Source organism: Prorops nasuta, unplaced genomic scaffold (assembly GCF_024137725.1).
Source record: "Prorops nasuta isolate Cenicafe-Biocafe unplaced genomic scaffold, Cenicafe_Pnas_1.2 PNAS00003, whole genome shotgun sequence".
In the NCBI taxonomy this organism is placed as follows: Eukaryota; Metazoa; Arthropoda; class Insecta; order Hymenoptera; family Bethylidae; genus Prorops; species Prorops nasuta.
Genome location: NW_027116800.1, coordinates 13,162,956 through 13,182,482, shown reverse-complemented (window position 1 = coordinate 13,182,482; position 19,527 = coordinate 13,162,956). Strand labels below are relative to the sequence as shown.

The following is a 19,527-nucleotide window of genomic DNA, read 5'->3' as shown; positions in this document are numbered from 1 at the left end:
AGGTAGGTAGGTGCAGGATGACGTCGACACGAGTACACGGAGAATGAATAAGAGTACACGTACGCCCTTTTCCTGTTCGAAATCACGAGCACTCCGTGCCAAAGAGAACCGAGTGCTTTCAAGTTATTGTCGTCCGCGACACCGCTGATTAAATAATGTCCTACCTCTGCAGTAATGAATCCAAGCGTTTCCCGTCTCAATTTGTCAGCCGATCGCGCTCTCCTCTCTCTCTCCCGCATTCTCATACCTATACTCTCTCTCTCTCTCTCTCTCTCTCTCTCTCTCTCTCTCTCTCTCGATATATATAGATATATAGATATACACACAAGCTTCGGAACCTATCGGAACCATCTCGCACTTGCAGAGGGCAATTAATCTACAAGCCACAATTAAATCGTTCGCCAGCAAACAAACTTTAACTATCGCATGTTCATAGTGCGAACGAGGGTAGCTGGAACGAAGCCTCAAGTTGCTCGTTCGTTGGTTGCCGTGGGACCGAAACTTGTAAAACTGGCCATCATCGCGCGTGTCATCAATTTTCTCGTGAAAGAAAGACGAGGACGGATAGGGCTTGGCTCGACGCGCTCGCCTTTTCGCCTAATAGCGCTATTAATCTAAGCGTGATCTTCGCAATTATGGATTAACCGCGACAGGGGGACGCTCGTTAAAACAAATTGGTCGGTGCTCTGCGCGAGTAGAGAAGAAAAACTCCCCCTTTCACTGGTAACCCTCCCTGCAGCCCCAGTTCCTGCTCCTTCTCCTCCGAGCGCGCTGCCTCATCCTTTATTTCACTCTTGCTTCTCTCTCTCCCTCTCTCTCTCTCTCTCTCTCTAGCGCGCGTTCTAGCTCTCCTCCAATCCACTCCACTCGCCTCTCGGCGAACACAGCTATACTATATATATATAGCAAAGCCCACCAGTGCCCCACTGTCCCGCACAGCTTCTCTATTCTCGCGCGCGCGAGATGCTTGCTTGCGCCAACCGTAATCGGAATCGGAGTCCAAGTCGGAAGCTATTAAGCAAAGGAGCTCGATCATGCGCTAATAAGCTTCCACGGAGCTTTTCTCAAGTACCCCCACCCATCTTATACTTACTCCACTACTCGAGCTTCCAAATAATTTCGCCGAATTTCCGCGCGCGCTCTTCGAGTTTTCCCACTGGCTCCAACGGCTCCGCGCTGCTTCCAGTTGACACTTGTGAAATTAATCGCTTTGAGAACTCGGGGAATCCGAGAGCGCCAGTTATGCCAAGTATTTGTGCAAGAGGCTGCAAGCATTTAACGCGTGGGAAGCTAACTAACTCGCAGCCGGCCGTATTTGCGGCCTTTTCACCCAGTACCGGAGCAGCCCTCGTCATCCATCGACACTCTCCCCCCCCCCCCTCCACCCCCTCGCGAACCCTGTACTCTTTAACATATACGTATATATATAAACTATATGTTTATACGTTTCAGAAATCGACGCCTTGAGAATGCTGGACCTTGTGATACCCCAGTACGTCGTGTGGAGGCAGAACATTCGACTGGAATGCAATTTCAATTTGGATGGCGAGATACTTTACTCGGTTAAGTGGTACAAAGACGGCAACGAGTTTTATCGATACGTACCGAGAGATATGCCACCAGTACTGGTCTTCCCTTTACCCGGTGTCACAGTTGACGTAAGAGTTTCTTCGCTATATATATATATATATATATATATATATATATATTTAGTTACCGTGAGTTATCACCCTCCCGCTTCCCTCGATCCACTCCAACAGAATTTTATTCATTTCCAATCAAAGCAATACGTACGGCTTTAATATTACATTTCACGTTTAAAGCCTATACCGGATGCAATTACACGCCTTCCAACTTTACCTCTATTATTACGTTACAAAAAAAAACCTTAAAAATAGTGAGAACAATTATTTCGATATTCGTGCAGATTTTTTTTATAGATTGGATTATCGTGTAATGCATCAGTTTGCTTGTGTATCTTTTTCATATTCGTGTAACAAACAATAATGGTGTTGACGCAATTTTATTTCGTGATAAATTCTCAAGGATTATTATATAAAAAGTTGCTTTCACAGTCTCACAGAACTGGAGGGTTCGTTAAAATTCTTTATAATATATTTATTTTTTGTCATTCGTTTATCGTAATTAAAGTTGATTGTCGGATAATAAGAGAATCCTCTGACCGCGCACGCAAAGCTAACTCGTGAAACGTTAAGCAGACAGATACACACTGGAGTTCTATATATTGACAGAGAGAGAGAGAGAGAGAGAGGAATTAATTCCTACTTATGCGTGATGTAGCATTCTACCACTAACGACGGACTCGAGTGACAATTAATACATATTTTATGATTAACGCGCGCGTTGCAATAAGTATCATAGAGAGGAGAGGGGGTGGGGATGAAATTTTGCCGAGAAACCGGTGATTTTCTAATGTTCTTGATTTGTTTGGCAGATTCACAATTCCACGGAACGCTCGGTTGTGTTGTCCTCGGTAAATCTGATGAGTTCCGGTCGTTACAGATGTGAAGTTTCTGCAGAGGCGCCGTCTTTTCAAACAGTCTCCGATCATTCCGATATGAAAGTTGTTGGTAAGATTAAACGCAGCTTTCCTTTGCATTTCAAAAGCATCTTACGTTTTGCTCCATTGATATATAACTGCGGCTTAGTATGACGGTGCAACGAGACGAAAATGTAGCTGCGAGAGTGAATCCTCTAAATTCACATAAACGATCTACATAAGGTGTAGTATATACTGTGGTACATATACTATATATATATATATATAAACTTGGAGAATTGAACGGGTTGATGGAAAAACGCGAAAGATTTAATTAAAACGTATAATCGCAGCTGACAAAATTCCGTTCTATTGGAAATAGAAGAGTATAACATTATACAACATTTAGGTGAAATGGAGTTATATTATTCCATTATGAAGCAATTTCTCCGATTCTTGGCAGTCTCGATAAAAGCAGACGAAAGAGAAATATTATTAGTACGCGATTCGTCGTCACTTGCCGATTGTTCGTCCAACAGTCATATAATTTTATGACGTTTCTTAATAGCTTTACCCGAGGAGGGACCTATTATCACTGGGAAATCTGGAAGACACCGATATCAAGTCTCGGAGGTCGTACGGTTTAATTGCAAATCGGTTAAATCGAAACCAGCCGCAACGCTCAGTTGGTTTATCAACGAGGAATCCGTGAGTCTTTTAACGTCAGTCAATACCTACATTTATGTATGTGGGATGAGACATTTGAGACATTGCACAGATCCGAAAGAAAAATTCATTTATCTTCGCGTAACTTTGAGACACCGAGAGATATCAATTTTCACGTAAGACCTCTTTCAATGCGATTATATAGAAAAAAGTTTTAAAAAGTTACTGTGCAAAAATATTAGCATCTTCTATATACATAAATATATATATAGTGAACGGGATAAATATTTTCTTATAAATCTATACCTCTGTGCTACGAAGCTCGTTAAATGCCTCACCCTGTATATACTTTTCTTCAAATTCTTAATTTCATCGTGGACCTCATTCTCTTGCCCTCTCTTGATTAATTTCTAAATAAAAGAGTAAAAGTTTAAGAGGCTTGGCAAAAAGAGTGGTATTGGAGAAAAGTAAGTAAGGAAGGAAGGAAGGAAGGAAGGAAGGAAGGAAGGTAGGTAGGAAATTTCGAGTGGAGAAAAGTATAGGTGGTATATGAGAGGGGAGAAGTGATACACACATCTTCCGTTCTCTTTCTACTGCATGTGCACGAAGAGCTAGGTTGCAGCTTGTAAGCAAGCCATCGAGCTACCTAGGCAACCTATCCGGTTAGATAGGTGGGTGGGTTGGTATATAGGTAGCTAGGTAGCGTGAAAATAGCCGAGCGTGCATTATCTATCGGGGAGAGGCGAAAACAGAAGTTTTTTTATTCTCAACGGTACTCAATATGCAAGCTCGGAGGCTTTGGCTGCGTCATCGTCTCGAGACCGACGTGTTCGCTTTCTGTATTCTGTCTCTTTTTGTCTCTTTCTGTCCTCGGCCCGCTATCAGGTGGATGCACAATACTTAAGAGGGCCTCGCATCATCGAAGTGAATCGCGAGGGTCTGGAGACGGCCGAGCTCGGTGTGGAGTTCCCCGTGCGTGCGAAGCACTTCAAGAAGGGCAACATGAAGATCAAATGCTTGGCGACGATAGCGAACGTATATTGGAAATCGAACGAGCTCAGCATAGAGGGTGAAAGGACCCTGAAAATGCCCGTAATGGAGAGCAGAGAGACAAGAGCGCAAGGACACACGCACGCCGAGCATATCCTAGGTAATTTTTCTTTATTTTCTCTCTCTCTCTCTCTCTCTCTCTCTCCCCTCTCCCATATATACGCTATAAGCCAATCCCTTGCAATCCTTCTCGCAATCGTTATGCCACATACCTTACACCTAATGCCACTCCGCTGCATCCATGTATAGTACATATATACATATACATATATTGATAATAGATACCTATATACTCATCTATCTTGCGTATCCATCCCTCCTATCCTATATTCGCGTCAACGTGCAGTGACACGCTAAATGCACGTCTATGTGTTGTATATACATACCACATACATACTAACGCGTTTGCATACGGAGGTATATATATATATACGAATGTACTATAGAGTTGTTGAATAAACAGGGAAAACTTTTACTGACGAAAACCTCGGGATTTTTGTCGTTTTTCATGGGTTGGCCTGGTGCATGCACATGTGGTACGCGATCCATTGCACGAGATACTATACACAGCAGCGGTACAGGTACGGGGGGAACGAGGGCCGAGGCGATGGATGGAGAAAGCGAGAAGCGATACGTGCAGGGAGTGCGCATCACTGCAACCGTTGAAAAGCACTAAAATATCCTCCATTAAAGCATAGATTTCAATCCTTTTTTCCCACTTTCCTACCACTTTTTGTTTCACCATTCTTTCTTCGCCGGTTAAAAACAGTACTTTCCAAGCAGCAAACTCATCCCCGTCCGCCTTTATAGCACGTCGCCGAGAATCTCTCTTTCGGCTAGTTATCTGAACGTTGATAAAGCTGACGATATCTTCGCGGCTTTTTATCTTTTTTAGCCAGCCACGCCACGACGGAAATGGAATCTCGCGTGTTGCTACTGCTGATCGCTGGATTACTTCTACTGCGGTAAAAGAAGAGCCGAGCGACGAGTACTGACCTCTCGCTAACCCCTTGAACAACAACCCCATTCACCCGGGGCTCGCCATCCCCTCAGGCCTCAACGCCAAATTCTATGTCGACTCACCAACGAGCATTTACGGATTATCGACGTTTATTCTCCATATATTTTTTATAATCCACGCAAATAGTGATACTTTCCTCGTGTCCACAGAGACGGTACATTATATATATAATTATGTGTAATTGTACTATATCAGGAGTATCAGATATGTTAACGAATTTCTATTCAACGCGCCGCGAGAATCGAACGAAAGCTGCGAAGCTCATTGTATATTCATTGCAAAATGAGGTAATATTTACATCGTCGTCAGATTTATCGAGCTCCAATACTGACAGTGGTTAATTATTTCCACTTTATGTTATATATTATATAGTATATAATATATATATTTTCAACCGATTATATCCGTTTGTTCCAACGAAACGAGACTATACTTATGTATATTAATTTATAATAAATCCCAAAGAAATATATATATATATATATACCACCAAAAAAGTAAATCTGTAGTCTTTCATAAATCACAATTATTTTATTATTAACGTTTAATAAATATCATATAGATATTTTTAATTGTATCATTGCTGAGCGAACTTGAGCACAAACTTGAGTCGATAAAATCATCGGCAACTACGACAGCATCCAGTTTTGTACATTTGGTTTCCCTTCGGCTCTTTTGAGAGTTCTATGATATACTTGCATGGAAGTATTAGTACGGTAAATACATATTCAGTACGTATTGCTATACAAAACGATGCTTCACATTTATTGCTTTCACTGCTTCAATATGGCCCGATAATTTGTTAAAAGAAGTCCTTAAAAAATCTACCTCGATTTCATGCAATACTTTTGATTTTTCATGATGCTCTATGATAACTGTTTTCAAGTTCTCTCAATAAATCGAAAAGAGTATATTATAAAAAATACATATAAAAAGACAGACAAAAGCTTTCAAAGCTTGTATCTGTACAATAAACCTTACACCAAAGAAAGTGTAACTTTTTTAATTTCACTGTAAGAAAACAAAATTCTGAAAAGATCATTATTATATCGAGAAACTCATAACCTTTGTTTTTATGATATTATAGAGGATAGACTAATTAAAAAGGTATATTATTATATATAGTATATGAAATGTTTCCTGCTCGATCTTATTCATCATGTCCCAGCATTTTGGTTGTATAAATAAAGTTTATCCACGTAAAGTCAAATGCTGTGGCAAAAATTATAATATTGTTTTGTTCTCGTCATTTATAGCTTTTAACACTCTAGTCGCTAGCATTCATCCATAATATAATATCGTAACGTTAGCGTTGCTGTAAAGTGTGTGAGTATAGCGTGCGTCTACCAAAGATATCTGAAAATTTTACGCTAAACATTCCTAATTGTTAATTATAGTGGTGGAATATGTAAATATGCATACTGCCACATCGTCGTTTATAATAAGATTAAAAGTATTCTGTATATATGTACATACGGTAAACACTCTTTCATTTAAATTAAAGTTTAACTATAAAATGCGTTATTTCATCAAATAAAGAAAATAGAATAATATGGACTGTGGTCTGAAAATGTTTGTTTTTAAAACCCAATATTTTCATGTATAATTTATTTTATATAAAAAGCATAGAATCTTTTGCACAATATTGAAAAACTTAATTTTAAACATGCTTTCGAATTATAAATCAGTTGCACTAGAAAGGTGTCGTTCAGTAAAAAAGGCATGTTTGCTCTTATGCACTTTCACAGACTTCTGAGGTGACTTTGTAAAAAAATGTGATATATCTTGATTGGTTAAAGCATTTTCTTCAGGCTCCCATTCCACCGGCACTGCTTCAGAATTTAAAATTGTTTCTGCTGTAGACCAACTAAATCTGACAATTTGTGGAAATCCAAAAACAGGATCTATATTACGTTTTAACCATGATTTCGTCATGGGGTCATTAGGATAGCCACTGCCAAAATCAGATTCAATACTTATTCCTTCCACAAATTGCCAAGCTCGTAAAGCATGATCTCTAGATACTTTTGCACATATACTTGCTGCACTCACAATTGGATATGTGGAATCAGCTTTTTTAGCCACTACAATTTTAAAGTCTGGAAAAAGCTTTTTTAACTTTGCTTGATATGACTCTGGTGGACCAACAGTATCAACATATACCTCTTCAATGTTCACACCAGCTTCTACAGCCTTTGTAATTAATCCAATGGCAGAATTCATAGATACCTCGTTCAAAGATGATTTGGAGCGTTTATACATACTATTACAGATAAAATTAGGTGATATTACTTCAACTGCCCATCCCATTTCTTCATCATGCTTACATATTTTATCAAAAATAGCATCTCTTGTTTGTTCCGTCAGGCTCTTAGAATCAGCACACCCTAAGTCAAATAAAAGCTGTTTTCTAGATAACGGAGCATAAGAAATTCCATATACCATAGGACCTAAGACCGGACCTCTTCCAGCTTCATCTACACCAAGTTGACAGGGCTCAATTTTACAAATTTCTGGTACCTATTATTAGACAAAAGTTAATTCATATGACTTCAACGTAAATGAAATATACAAATTTCTTACCGCTGATAAATGAATTTTATTTTTTCTATTGTCGCTATCTTTAAAGTAAGGTGTTAATTCATTTCTGCGCGTTATTTTTACATTTCCATCCTCGTCAAATTTTAATTTGATCGTTTCTTCATTATCCTCAACCTGACTTTCGTTAGAATTAATCTCTTCCTTGACATTGCTCATAATCTTCAAAATTAATCAACTTCCGTGATTGTTTAGGTCGCGCGTACTACTGAATACTGTAATGTACTGAAACTGACTGAAACTAACCTGTCATATTCGGATTAACCGCCAAAAACACAAGGCTGCCGCGCTTTGAACATTTCAATTTTCGAAGCAAGTGCCAAGTGTCCTCCACGAGTTTATTCCTATGTACTTTGAAGTATTATCCCTAGGTTTCTCCTATTCCTAGAAATATTTTAAACAGATTGGCAATCCTGATGTTGAGCTTGAAACTTTAACGCACTTTAACGGCTGTCTTCAAACGGTTTAAAGTTCTGAAAAGGAAAACGGAAAAGGAAAGGAAATCACACAAAAGAAAAAAATACATCGAAGTATGGAGTAGATTTTATTAAAACTGGACTAAAAAATAAACTATAGAGAGAGTGGCTTAAAAACCTCATATTCCGGTATTCACTAGTATTCATTCAGTCGTATGTCGCAAAATATAACCTCTTAATAATAAAATGTTAAATTTATCACCAGTGTCAATTGAAGCTTTACTATTTCAGCAAATTTGATTCCATCCAGTTCATTAATTTCTTTATACTTAGCGTAAATTGATAATATTACATCAAGATGAAAGTAATCGTGAAAAAACTTCGAGGAAAAGAATGCGTCGTTGATGTGAGTAACACATTGATTTTTTTTCAAGCACACAAAATTGTAATATTACATACATAAAATTTAATAAATTTGTACATTATTAGCTTCTATGAAGTACCAACTAATGAATAATAACGCTTAATATTTAAAATTAATCAGTTTTTTGTTCAATAACCTTCTATAAATATATAATTTTTTTCTATCTTAAATTTATAATTTACTTACAGATTCTTCCAACAGAAACAGTGTTAGAATTAAAGCATAAGGTAAGTGACCTTTTAGGCATTGATGTACCACAACAAAGATTATTACTCACTGGGAAAGCTTTAGCAGGCAAGCAGTTTATTGTTGATTATTGATTATAGCTTGATAAGCTTCATCATTATATCTATATATTTTCAGATGAAAACCCATTAAGCTTTTATCCTGGTATTAAAGATGGCAGTAAGCTAAATTTATTGGTGATAAAGAAGGCTGAAGAAGGAACCAGTGATACAAAGACTTCCCATCAAAAACATGGAATTCGTCTTTTGAAGGAAGAAGTTTCCAGAGTTTTAAGGCATTATTATACAAAATCAGAAACAGATTTGATAGTCGATGAATTACTGAAAGATTTGAAGAACAAAGTGAATCACCTAAGTTATGATGATTTAGAACGACTGGCAACAGCATTAATTCAAGACCAAGAAAATATAGTTTAAGATAATTTGACTTTAATTTAATGAATTCAATATCATAAAATAATTTTATTTAATAAAAGTCATGCAATTTTTACAACCTACAATTGGCAGCACACTAATTACGTTTTATAAAAATTTATTCACTAAATAAAAAGGTCAAATCGATAATTTGTTTCTAAAATATCTATAATTGTAGATGTGTTAAATATCAGCTAAATCCAGTTGACGAAAATATCTTGCCACCAGACAAATGAATAAGTTCAGTGATGCAATTTGTTGCATCTCTAAATTTTTCTGTAAAAAAGTTAAATATGAGTGTTACCTGAAAGTTATAGATAATGTAGTATAAGAAAGGTTCAATTCTTAATATTTTTTGACTTGTTGTAACAAAATGATTTTTTAAATATTTAATACTATTATCTATACGCAATTTTAATAAAAAAAATTATGTTTATAGCTGTGGTTTCTGTGGTTTGATTGCTCCTGCCTTTAAAATTTAATGCTTTTCATAATAACAAATTGTTGGAAGTCCACCTTATCAAATTATTCAATAAAGTATTTTTATATCAAGCTTATGAATGAATCAAATGAAGGAATAATTAAAGACATTACCGAATTTGCTCGTATAATTGAACATGCTCTGGCCAATGACCTTAAACAGGAACATGCATCAGGATTTAATGGCTGTTCCAGGACCACCAGTAATGCAAATATCCATTCTCCCAATCTATTTTCAATCTTTCCTATTTGAACGATGTATTCAACTAAATATTCTAATATCTGTTCAATTAAAGGCTGGCTTAAATATAATACTATATTTAATGTAGGCCTGAACAATTGAGTTTCTTCATCTGAAATACCTGAGCAGAGATTAATCCAACCAACTTGATCATCCTTATTTGGCTGCAATAAGATATTTCATTAAAACTAGTAAATATGAAGAAACTCTTAAAAATACTTAAAATTTATACTAGAACTATTTTTGGTGAATTATTGTGTTTCAACTCTTTTATCATATCCTTCAATTCTCTTATATATAGTCGTATTTCAGAAAAATCTACAATTTGACACTGTTGCCATTCTATAGCTGGACCTAGTGTATCTGGTGCCTCAATACAATCTGAAAACTAAAACATAATTTAATCAGAATTTTTAAATGGCTAATTCTCTACTTTATAGTGTGGCTTACAGGATTGATATCTATTGTTGGTTTTCTTAAGCGAGCTCTATCAATCTCTGCTACTACAATATCATCACACTGCTGTGCCTCTAATCTGTTATAAGATTTAAATAAATTAATACAGATCAATTAATTTAAACTAGGTAATGACTTTACTTACACCACGCGTTTAATATAATCTTCTCCTGAAGCTGGTGGTAGAGATAGGTTAATATCTTCCAAATCTCCTACAAAAAGAGCTGGTTCTTGTAAGCTCTCTGTCATAATATTTATCTGTTTATTACTTGCATAAAAAATAAAAATATTGAGTTCAGTTTTTATTTAAAAATTAAAATTTACAAAGCTTAATTACTGCCAGCTCTGTTTAAGGTTTTAAACTGCAGCAAACACAGCTGCCAATACTAAATATAAACAACCAATAAGCCACAATAAGCCATTGACCGGTTCAGGACCGGTTCCACAAGCCTTGTTTAAACTGGATTAAGTTAATTAAGCTATATTCTATGTGACATAAAATATAGCAAAATTAACTTAATCCAGTTTAAACAAGGCTTGTGGAACCGGGCTGGCAGTATACTTTGTGCAGTCTGCATTCCTTATATCAAAATTCACTTACTATAGAGCGTAGTACTATTCAAGATGGCGGACTTGGTAAAGTGGCTGCCCTGGCGGCCCTGGCTGGGGTACGAATGGCACGATTCTTGAAACTGTGATCATTTGAAAGTCAATAACGGAAACTGTAGAGTTTCACATACGAAATTTAGGATAGTTTCAAGAATCGGTACCCTGGTGTCTTTTCAAAGCGATTCCTAAATGCATCGAAAAATTAGGAATGCCATACATCGCGATTACTGGCTGCGTTTCAAAACTTTAGCGCTACAGTAGCACTATACATAGGTAAGATACGTGTCATGATTGGTCAAATTGATTCAACTGACCAATCATGATATAGCGCTACCTTAGCTCCTTAAAATTTGAAACGCAACCACTGTGATATACAAGTTCACAATCTTCACAATACTTACTTAATTTTAGTTGACCCCGTTCCGCTATTAGGTCTGTTCTTTTTCGCTGTTTGCTGCACTAGTGCAATAAGTTAGAGTGGAGAAAACATAATTTCAACTAATTGCATTAGTTCGATAGTGCAGCGAAAAGAAACAAACGGATTGACTGCGAGTACTGAAAAGCTATATTTAATGTCACGCAAACTATAGATTACTAGTACTCACAGTAAATAACGGAACGCGCCCACTGTAGCAAAGAGAAGCAGACTAATTTTCATAGTCATTTTGAATTTTGAAAAAGTAGGAACGGTTAATTAAAGGATAATCAATTCCGTCATTAAAAGAAAACATTATGGTATTTTATTTATTATATATTTCTAATATTTCTTTATAGTTTAAATTCGTTTTATATATTCCAATTGTCAACAATTAAGGCTACGATAACCTACAAAACTGGCTGTACAGTGTACATATATTTTCACTTTTCCAGCAAGTTAATAAGTAATTAAAAGGAATGTAATTATGTAATTCTAAAATAAATATAAGTCCTACTTTTCAGATGGAACCTATGGCTTTGGGGTCACCCGCTGGAAGTCCTGCTCAAACACCTAATAGTCCTGGTGCAGGCTCTGCATATCTGCCAGGCTTCTTGTTAGGTGATACAAACACAGTATGTAATCAAATTAGTCACTTAAATTATCGATTATTAGTATTACGTACTATTTGCTAATATTAAATATATTTTATAGCAAGCAAGATTAAGTGTCATGAGTCAACAAGGAATTACATCTCCGATCTCTCATTATGGAACACCAGATTATAGGATTAATAGACAAAAAGCAGTTTTTGGAAGTGCCACTAGCCCTAATACATCACAGATTGGTACAGAAAGCCATGCAGGTGGTCCTCCAACACGTGGCTTATTTGATTCTTTAGAGACATCACAATCAATGTTAGGATATACTCCGAATAAACATCAGAGCATTATAAACACAACATGTACTCCAACTAGATTAATTAATATAACAAATAATAGCCCATTTTTGGATAATCCATCAACTTTAAATACCAATGAATCCCAAGGGCTTTTGCAGTGGGTGACAGTTTTCGGTTTTTCACTAGATGCAGTTGATAATGTCTTATCATATGTATCTAGTAGAGTTCATGTGGTAGATCATCATGCTGCTCCATTGAAGCAATGTAACTGGATACATTTAAAGTGTGCATCAGAACAAGAAGCCCAAAGGGCACTTTCATGCAACTGTAGCATTGTGTCTGGTTCAATTATGATTGGTGTCATTCCTTGTACAGATGAAGGTGTTTTGCTAGGATTTGATAAAGAAAACTGTTCAAAATTAAATAACAGTGTTAAATCTTTTACCGGACCTAGAAGACTGGTACCAGGAGATACTTCTATGAAAACTCCTATTAAAATTCAAAAAGCCCGACCCTTAGCAGCTGGATATAGTCAACATTTAAGTCCTCAATCTGTAAGGTCTCCTGAAAATATGCCACAAAAATCAACTGGTTTGGTTTCTAAAGCTATGGAATATATGTTTGGCTGGTAGCATTATTTATTTAATGTTCACCCACACATTAAATGTAATCAAATATAAATAACAAGACAAATTATTTGCTGAAAACAGTTTTAATATTCTTTTAAGATGCACTCCATAATTTAGCTTTTCAGCCATTTGTTTCTTACTGTATAAATAGTGTAATAGTGTAATATTTTATATATTTTTTATGACTTATGTAGAAATTTAATGTTTAAATGAATACACAAAAAAGGTTAACAATTTGTATGTGAAATATTCAATTTAATAAAACTTGTGTTATTGATACTTTAAGCAAAATACACAAAATTTTTTCTAACACAATTTCTGTAAACACTTACATAGCAATGTAAGTATGAAATAAGAAAGGTCTGAATATAGAGTTATCATTATGTTACAGCTATATTTTCAATTATTTCATACAAATGATAACAAAAAATTACCTATATCTCTAATCAGTACAAGATTGGTTTATATACTCCATTTGTGATATATATATGTATGTATGTATAATATTTAATTATAATTATTCTTAAGTATATAATGGAAAATAAAGATTTATTACATTTTTCTAATAATTGAAATGTTATAAAGTATTTAGTTTTTCATATCATCTTCTACCTATTATGCAGTAATACAGATAAATTCTTACATTTCTTTAGTATTGCAATAAATAAATCGTTAACTCTTTTTTCATCTGTTTCAAATGTAATTATTTTGGACTCTCAATTGTAGCGCTACCTAAGTCGGTCATTTTTGGATATTTCACTTTCTTCTTGTCCAATTCATCTTGCGCCCATAGAATCATTTTTAATAGATTATTTAATCTAGGACTGGTAGATTCTCTGTGTTCCATTTTTAATATAGCTGCATTTAGCTCGCTTGCTATCTATTAATAGTTGAAAGTAAAAGTAATAATATTTGAGATAAGGAAATTAAATTATTAAATGTTATTTACAATTTTACCTTTTGACTATGAGTGGGATGGAGCAAATCACTAAATGGGCTTTTGCGAGGATCATCAAAAGCCAATAGAGCTAATGTACGCTCCAGCTCACATAGAATATTGTCATCCGACTCTCCTGCTTCGCTCAACTCATCTTGGGCAAACTGTAGTGCTTCTTCAATTCTACCTGAACGGATTAATTCTATAAGATGTAACTGCTGCAAATGGAAATAAAGGTATCTGTCATTATCCAGCAATTCTGGATGTAATTGGTTCACTAAATCTGTGGCTTCTTGAATCCTTCCATGTTTAATAGCATCCCTAATACGGATCCTATCATCCAATGAGCTAAGTTCTATTGTTGGCTCTACTCCAGACTCTTGTTGAAATTTTTCTGCAGCTTCTTTAAATCCTTCTTTTTAATAAAAATTATATAAGAATTTAACTGCTGAATTTTATATTATAGAAATTAATTCTAGAAAATTTACCAGTCACAAGATAATTCATGATTAAATTATTCATTGAAACTCTTTGAATATGGGAGCCTTCTTCAAGCTTTGCTACCCATTCATCTTTTGTGATGCTGTCCTGCTTCTCCGGGAAACTCATTTTACAGATGGGTTTGAAATCTAAATTTCTGATAAATGTTAAAATAATTATTTATCATAAAAGTATCTCATATGCAAAATTTAATGAGTATAAAGAGAAAAAATAATAAGAGAAATAAATCTGTCAAAATTAAATAAAAATTAAATAAGCAAATTTCTTTGGTTTTTGGATAAAACATGGCACAAATTAATAAGAGAAAATTGTTAATAGTTAATAATATTTGTAGGCAAATATTGTATGTTATGTACTCCTATTTTTAGCATTATTACCAGCCAACTTTGAAGAATATAGGTTCTGCTGTGTCCTGCTTAACAAATGTTTATTTACACAATTATTCGTGCCGAAAAGTGATATTGAAAAACGTGAGTATATGAAAGGCTATTTAATTCTTTCAATATAATATAAAGATCCAAACCTAAACAACCTACCACAACACAACAGCTATATGAGCTATATGTATATTGTACTTTGTAGTAGTATTCATAGTTACCGAGGCCGTCAAAATCTGACGTGTGTGGTAGTGAAGTATGTATAAGTGTAGTGAGTAGCACATACACATATGGAATACAGCATCATATATATATGTATGTACACTGAACGTACCCTTTTTGCCTCTTGCCCTCCTCCTTTCACATCATGCGATCAGATGAAAGAAGAAATGACACGGATGGAGATCCTTTCTTTACCTTCCATGTAATTTATTTTTCCGCTAATTATTATAAAAATATAGTTATCTAACTTTTCCAAGTTCGAAAGATTTTATTAAGATGTTGTCGTTTTGTAAGAATTATTTCGACAAATAAAATTGATAATAATATTTTTATATTTCAAGTGTTTGCACCTAAGCAAGATACATGAAATGCATAAAATTATTTTTCTTTCTACTTTCAGCTGCAATCATTTTTATTCGAAGCTTTTTATGCACAAGATGGATTAATTGGAATTGCTATGCTTGCGTGATATAGTTGCAATTATCACGTATGCTCATAATACAAATAGAATAAAATTCACACTAGATTTTAATATTTCGTTCAATAGCAAAATAAACACAACCAAATAATTTTTTAAATTCACGCGGTTTGTGATGCAGTTTTGGAGGGTGAACATTTGAGCACATCCTGAGTCCTGCCTGACTCCTGACATCCATAATTTGAGTATTGTAACTATAATGTAGTAATGTAGTATATATAGTATGACATATGTCATGTATGTATATATGTATGTACAGTCGGTGCAGCTCACTGCAGTCTGCATGCCAGCCACTGCATAAGCTTAAGGCCGGTATTCATGGTCGTTACTTATATTTAAGACCGACTTAAGCATAGGTTATCTTTTTCTATTACTGTTAGGTGAAAAAGGACAATTGGGGAATGCCGAATGGGGACTGCCGAATGGAGTTTAGAGATGAGTGAGGTAAACTGTGAGCCACTGTAAGTATAGTGGCAGTATATGTGTGTGTTGTGCGGTGTGTGCGTCAGTGTAGTGTATATATATATATATATATATATATAATCATTTAAGGGTATATGTGTATAAATCGTGCAATACGTGCATGCATGGCTGTTTACAAACGCATAACCGCTGCCTCAGCGATTGCTGCAATTTGTAGCGGGTTGGATTTTCAGCGGCTCTCATCATTTGTTGAACAACATGCAGCGAAGTTACGCGCTAGCTGAAGTCAATGTGGCGCCAATTATGATTGATTTTAAAATGCACAGGATCATAATTAACTGTATAATTTAAAAATATACCTTTAATTTGTTATAGATTATAATATATGCAGATGTGTGTGTGTGTGTGTGTGTGTAAATTATTAAACAGACCTACGTATATATTTCTTTTTAAAATCGATTTATAAATTTAATATTTCACCTAAATAAGAGTGTGTGAAGTCTAGTTATTATAAATGTTATTCAGAGCGTCTCTTTTTAAAAGTTGCAGGCAAATATGTCAATTGTAAAGTATATTAATAAGGCCTGAGAGAAAATTTTGAGATAAAGATTGTATGGATTAAAGGGGCACAGATAAAACAAATATGGAATTTGCGTTGCATGTATTATAGTTATTGATATTTCTTTTTTTAATGGAAGTTCCAATAATTTTTATTTTATTTACTTTTATATTTTTGTAATTTATTTGAAGAATTTTTATACAAAATAATATATATATATATATATATATATATATATATGTTATAAAGGGTATCGCAAAAGTCGTGGAAAATGCGGAAATTCTAACCAGAAAAAAATTATTTACGAATGCTGCTATTTTAAAGAAATTGATTATATAAATTGAATAAAAAATTGTTCCGTATAATTCAAGAGTTTCTTTATCAAATTCCAAAAACATCACAGTAATATTTATTATTATAGGGCCGTTTCAAAAATGTTTAAATTTAAAGTCGCTTAATTTTCGGGCATGTATAGTGGAGAGTAAAAGCAATAAGAATCGTAAAGAGAGGAGGAGAAAAAGAGAGGCGCAGCAATTATCTAAATAGTTTGTCCTTATGTGTATAGTCATTAACCAAACATATACACTTATCCCCGTTTTTGTTTTGAACCATTGTAGATATTTAACTCTGGTATAGACCTGCGTATAGAGGACACACATTAGTCCTTCAAATATTTTCAAAGAGTTTATTTGTGCTCGAAGTTGAAGCCACGATATTTATTTTAAATTACAAGCGCGCATTTTTATTCAAAATTTAAAAATGAGTGAGAATTTACATAATATAATTCTTAATGAATTATTAGATGAGGATTCTGATGTTAATGAAGACGAAGAAATTTTCGAACCTATCGTACAGCAGAGCGTTCAATTTAATGAAAGTGAGGATATATATATAAAATAATTGCATAATTTCTATCGTGAACCGAGTTAAAATCATTGCAGCTTATCAAATAGTAGGGCGTTATCAATTTTAACGTCAAAATAAAATAATAATCATATAACAAACAGTGTAGTGTAATCATATCTGTTGGTTAAACATCCTTTGAAACCACTTTAAAAAAAAGATGTGAAGGTGGTGAACGCGAAGTGATGTAGTGTACAAATTTCGAGTCTTATTGTTCAAACAGGGTCTGTATTAAATCTCAGTAGGTGAAATCATTCTTTTATTTTTTTTTTTACACGATATAATTAAATTTTTCCCTTAAATCAATTGTTTCGAAATATTTAGTTGTTTGGGGATTTTTATACATGTGCAATAAATTTTATCACTCCATATTTTAATTTGGGTTAATAAAATCAATAAAACTAGGATATCTGTTATTTCTTTAACACTAATGAAGTCATATTATAACGGGTTAATGTTCATGACAATTGTTATCAAGATGTTCTTATAGCGTTATTTCTTAACGCGATATAGTTAAAAGCTAACTATAATAATTGCATGATGTTGAAATGACGGTGACTGCTACTGAATGTTAATTATAATAACAGAAAAATGGGGATGACAGAATTTATGCAATTATGTAATATATATTTAAATGCTGCATGTTGTTATATTGAGAGCGATAAACTTCTATAAAAATTATTAATTATATAGGACAACAAGCGGCCGGAAAAACTATTATACAAGAAGCGGGCCATTCATCGTGCAACGAAAACATATTGATACGCTTCAGAAAGCATAATAAAGAGTATGATCAGCATTTCTTTAACCAAAACATACCACGGTATTCAGATCGGCAATTCTTTTACAATTTCAGAATGGATAAAGAAACATACAGTGTAAGAATATACTTAAAGTAAGGATAGCGTCACATAAAAAATTAAAACAATTTGATTCATATGAAATATTGGTTAAAAGCCATTAAGATATAGATTAACGAATGTAATAAAAGTTAATTACTTATTTTCGTAAAATTGCTTAGCTTTTGAAAATATATCCCATATTTCCATGTCAGCTTTTTTGAAATCCTGTATACGTGGTACAAATATTTTCTGTACAACTATTTTTTATTTTAGATATTGGAAACTTTGTTACGCTCACATGTCGTAGGAGTTCCAATTAATATTTTAAGGAAAAGAATTCTTTTAACTTTATGGTTATTAGCAACTCCAGAAAGTTTTCGATCCGTCAGTGACAGATTTGGATTGTGCATAAGTAGTTGCCATTTCTCATTTAAACAAATAGTTTGGGCACTCAGAAACTTAATGTTTAAATTCATAAGGTGGCCTACTCCTGTAGAATGTGAAGAGAATGAACGAGTAAGCTATTCATTTAAATGTTCATATTGACAGTTTAAAAATATGTCAATTATACTACAATATCAATTGCAGGTATTTCAGAGAAGGTGTGCAGGATTTGAAGGTATTATTGGAGCAATAGACGGATGCCACATTCCTATTAAACAACCACCAAATAATGCCAATGATTATTATAATAGAAAAGATTTTCATTCTATTATTTTACAAGGTAAAGAAATAAATTTTCTAACTTTCTCGGTTTTAATAGTTTTTTAAACATATTTTATAACAGCTAGCCAAGATTGAAGTAACATTACCTCATTAATTTATAAATTTTTTTTTTGCAAAGGGACTTGCGATTACAATGGAAAGTTTATTCATTGCTTAATAGGTCGGCCAGGACGAGCGCATGATGCTGCAGTATTCAAAAGTAGTCAAATTTATTATAAATTAATAAATGCAGAAAATCCTCTTTTACCGCCGATGCAGCATATTTTAGGAGATTCTGCTTACCCATTGCTTCTAAATGTTATGACACCATTTAAAGATAATGGAACTTTAACAGCACAACAAATAAATTATAACACGAAACATGCGTCCTTACGTTCAATTATAGAAAGAGCATTTTGTCTTTTGAAAGGAAAGTGGCGTAGATTGAAGTATTTAGATGTGAATTCTGTACATATGGCTAATCACATTATAGCTGCTGCATGTACTCTACATAA

General features: G+C 34.3%; 6 protein-coding genes across 12 annotated transcripts in view; 3 read left to right on the top strand and 3 right to left on the bottom strand.

Moving 5' to 3' along the window:
- LOC136785658 (uncharacterized) overlaps positions 1–6,794 on the top strand; it is a 52,211-nt gene extending 45,417 nt beyond the window's left edge. For both annotated transcript variants that reach the window (XM_066746832.1, XM_066746831.1), the window contains exons 2-6: positions 1,453–1,658; positions 2,456–2,591; positions 3,069–3,208; positions 4,052–4,316; positions 5,112–6,794. In XM_066746832.1, the coding sequence (XP_066602929.1) occupies positions 1,470–1,658; positions 2,456–2,591; positions 3,069–3,208; positions 4,052–4,316; positions 5,112–5,185 (804 nt within the window). In that variant the 5' untranslated portion in view covers positions 1,453–1,469 and the 3' untranslated portion in view covers positions 5,186–6,794. The remainder of the gene's footprint in view (positions 1–1,452; positions 1,659–2,455; positions 2,592–3,068; positions 3,209–4,051; positions 4,317–5,111) is intronic.
- Positions 6,795–6,850: 56 nt separating this feature from the next.
- Positions 6,851–8,213, bottom strand: LOC136785462 (ribonuclease H2 subunit A-like). Its single transcript, XM_066746508.1, has 3 exons — positions 8,082–8,213; positions 7,821–7,997; positions 6,851–7,757 (listed from the first exon to the last, which is right to left on the bottom strand). Exons 2-3 carry the CDS (start codon positions 7,992–7,994, stop codon positions 6,915–6,917), a joined length of 1,017 nt encoding a protein of 338 aa, XP_066602605.1. The 5' UTR covers positions 7,995–7,997; positions 8,082–8,213; the 3' UTR covers positions 6,851–6,914.
- A 90-nt stretch (positions 8,214–8,303) lies between these two features.
- On the top strand, positions 8,304–9,772 carry LOC136785485 (ubiquitin-like protein 4A). Of its 2 annotated transcripts, none has more exons than XM_066746538.1 (4): positions 8,304–8,440; positions 8,543–8,657; positions 8,864–8,969; positions 9,039–9,772. In XM_066746538.1, the coding sequence occupies exons 2-4, from the start codon at positions 8,610–8,612 to the stop codon at positions 9,335–9,337; spliced, it is 453 nt and encodes a 150-aa protein (XP_066602635.1). In that variant the 5' UTR covers positions 8,304–8,440; positions 8,543–8,609; the 3' UTR covers positions 9,338–9,772. The 2 variants fall into 2 exon arrangements, with proteins under 2 accessions (XP_066602635.1, XP_066602629.1); XM_066746532.1 differs by having other exon boundaries at positions 8,308–8,464.
- On the bottom strand, positions 9,472–10,955 carry LOC136785471 (gem-associated protein 2-like). Of its 2 annotated transcripts, XM_066746524.1 has the most exons (6): positions 10,657–10,955; positions 10,506–10,590; positions 10,288–10,443; positions 10,177–10,219; positions 9,929–10,059; positions 9,472–9,610 (listed from the first exon to the last, which is right to left on the bottom strand). In XM_066746524.1, the coding sequence occupies exons 1-6, from the start codon at positions 10,758–10,760 to the stop codon at positions 9,518–9,520; spliced, it is 612 nt and encodes a 203-aa protein (XP_066602621.1). In that variant the 5' UTR covers positions 10,761–10,955; the 3' UTR covers positions 9,472–9,517. The 2 variants fall into 2 exon arrangements, with proteins under 2 accessions (XP_066602621.1, XP_066602616.1); XM_066746519.1 differs by having other exon boundaries at positions 9,929–10,219.
- A 787-nt stretch (positions 10,956–11,742) lies between these two features.
- Positions 11,743–13,337, top strand: LOC136785607 (nucleoporin NUP35-like). Of its 3 annotated transcripts, none has more exons than XM_066746750.1 (3): positions 11,743–11,855; positions 12,060–12,170; positions 12,250–13,335. In XM_066746750.1, the coding sequence occupies exons 1-3, from the start codon at positions 11,853–11,855 to the stop codon at positions 13,066–13,068; spliced, it is 933 nt and encodes a 310-aa protein (XP_066602847.1). In that variant the 5' UTR covers positions 11,743–11,852; the 3' UTR covers positions 13,069–13,335. The 3 variants fall into 3 exon arrangements, with proteins under 3 accessions (XP_066602847.1, XP_066602849.1, XP_066602848.1); XM_066746752.1 differs by having other exon boundaries at positions 11,763–11,966; positions 12,250–13,337; XM_066746751.1 differs by having other exon boundaries at positions 11,763–12,001; positions 12,250–13,336.
- Positions 13,338–13,509: 172 nt separating this feature from the next.
- Positions 13,510–15,422, bottom strand: LOC136785608 (glucose-induced degradation protein 8 homolog). 2 transcript variants are annotated; one of them, XM_066746754.1, is made up of 4 exons: positions 14,881–15,422; positions 14,491–14,639; positions 14,023–14,414; positions 13,510–13,945 (listed from the first exon to the last, which is right to left on the bottom strand). In XM_066746754.1, exons 2-4 carry the CDS (start codon positions 14,609–14,611, stop codon positions 13,769–13,771), a joined length of 690 nt encoding a protein of 229 aa, XP_066602851.1. In that variant the 5' UTR covers positions 14,612–14,639; positions 14,881–15,422; the 3' UTR covers positions 13,510–13,768. The 2 variants fall into 2 exon arrangements, with proteins under 2 accessions (XP_066602851.1, XP_066602850.1); XM_066746753.1 differs by having other exon boundaries at positions 13,518–13,945; positions 14,023–14,417; positions 14,881–15,141.
- Positions 15,423–19,527: the final 4,105 nt, after the last annotated feature.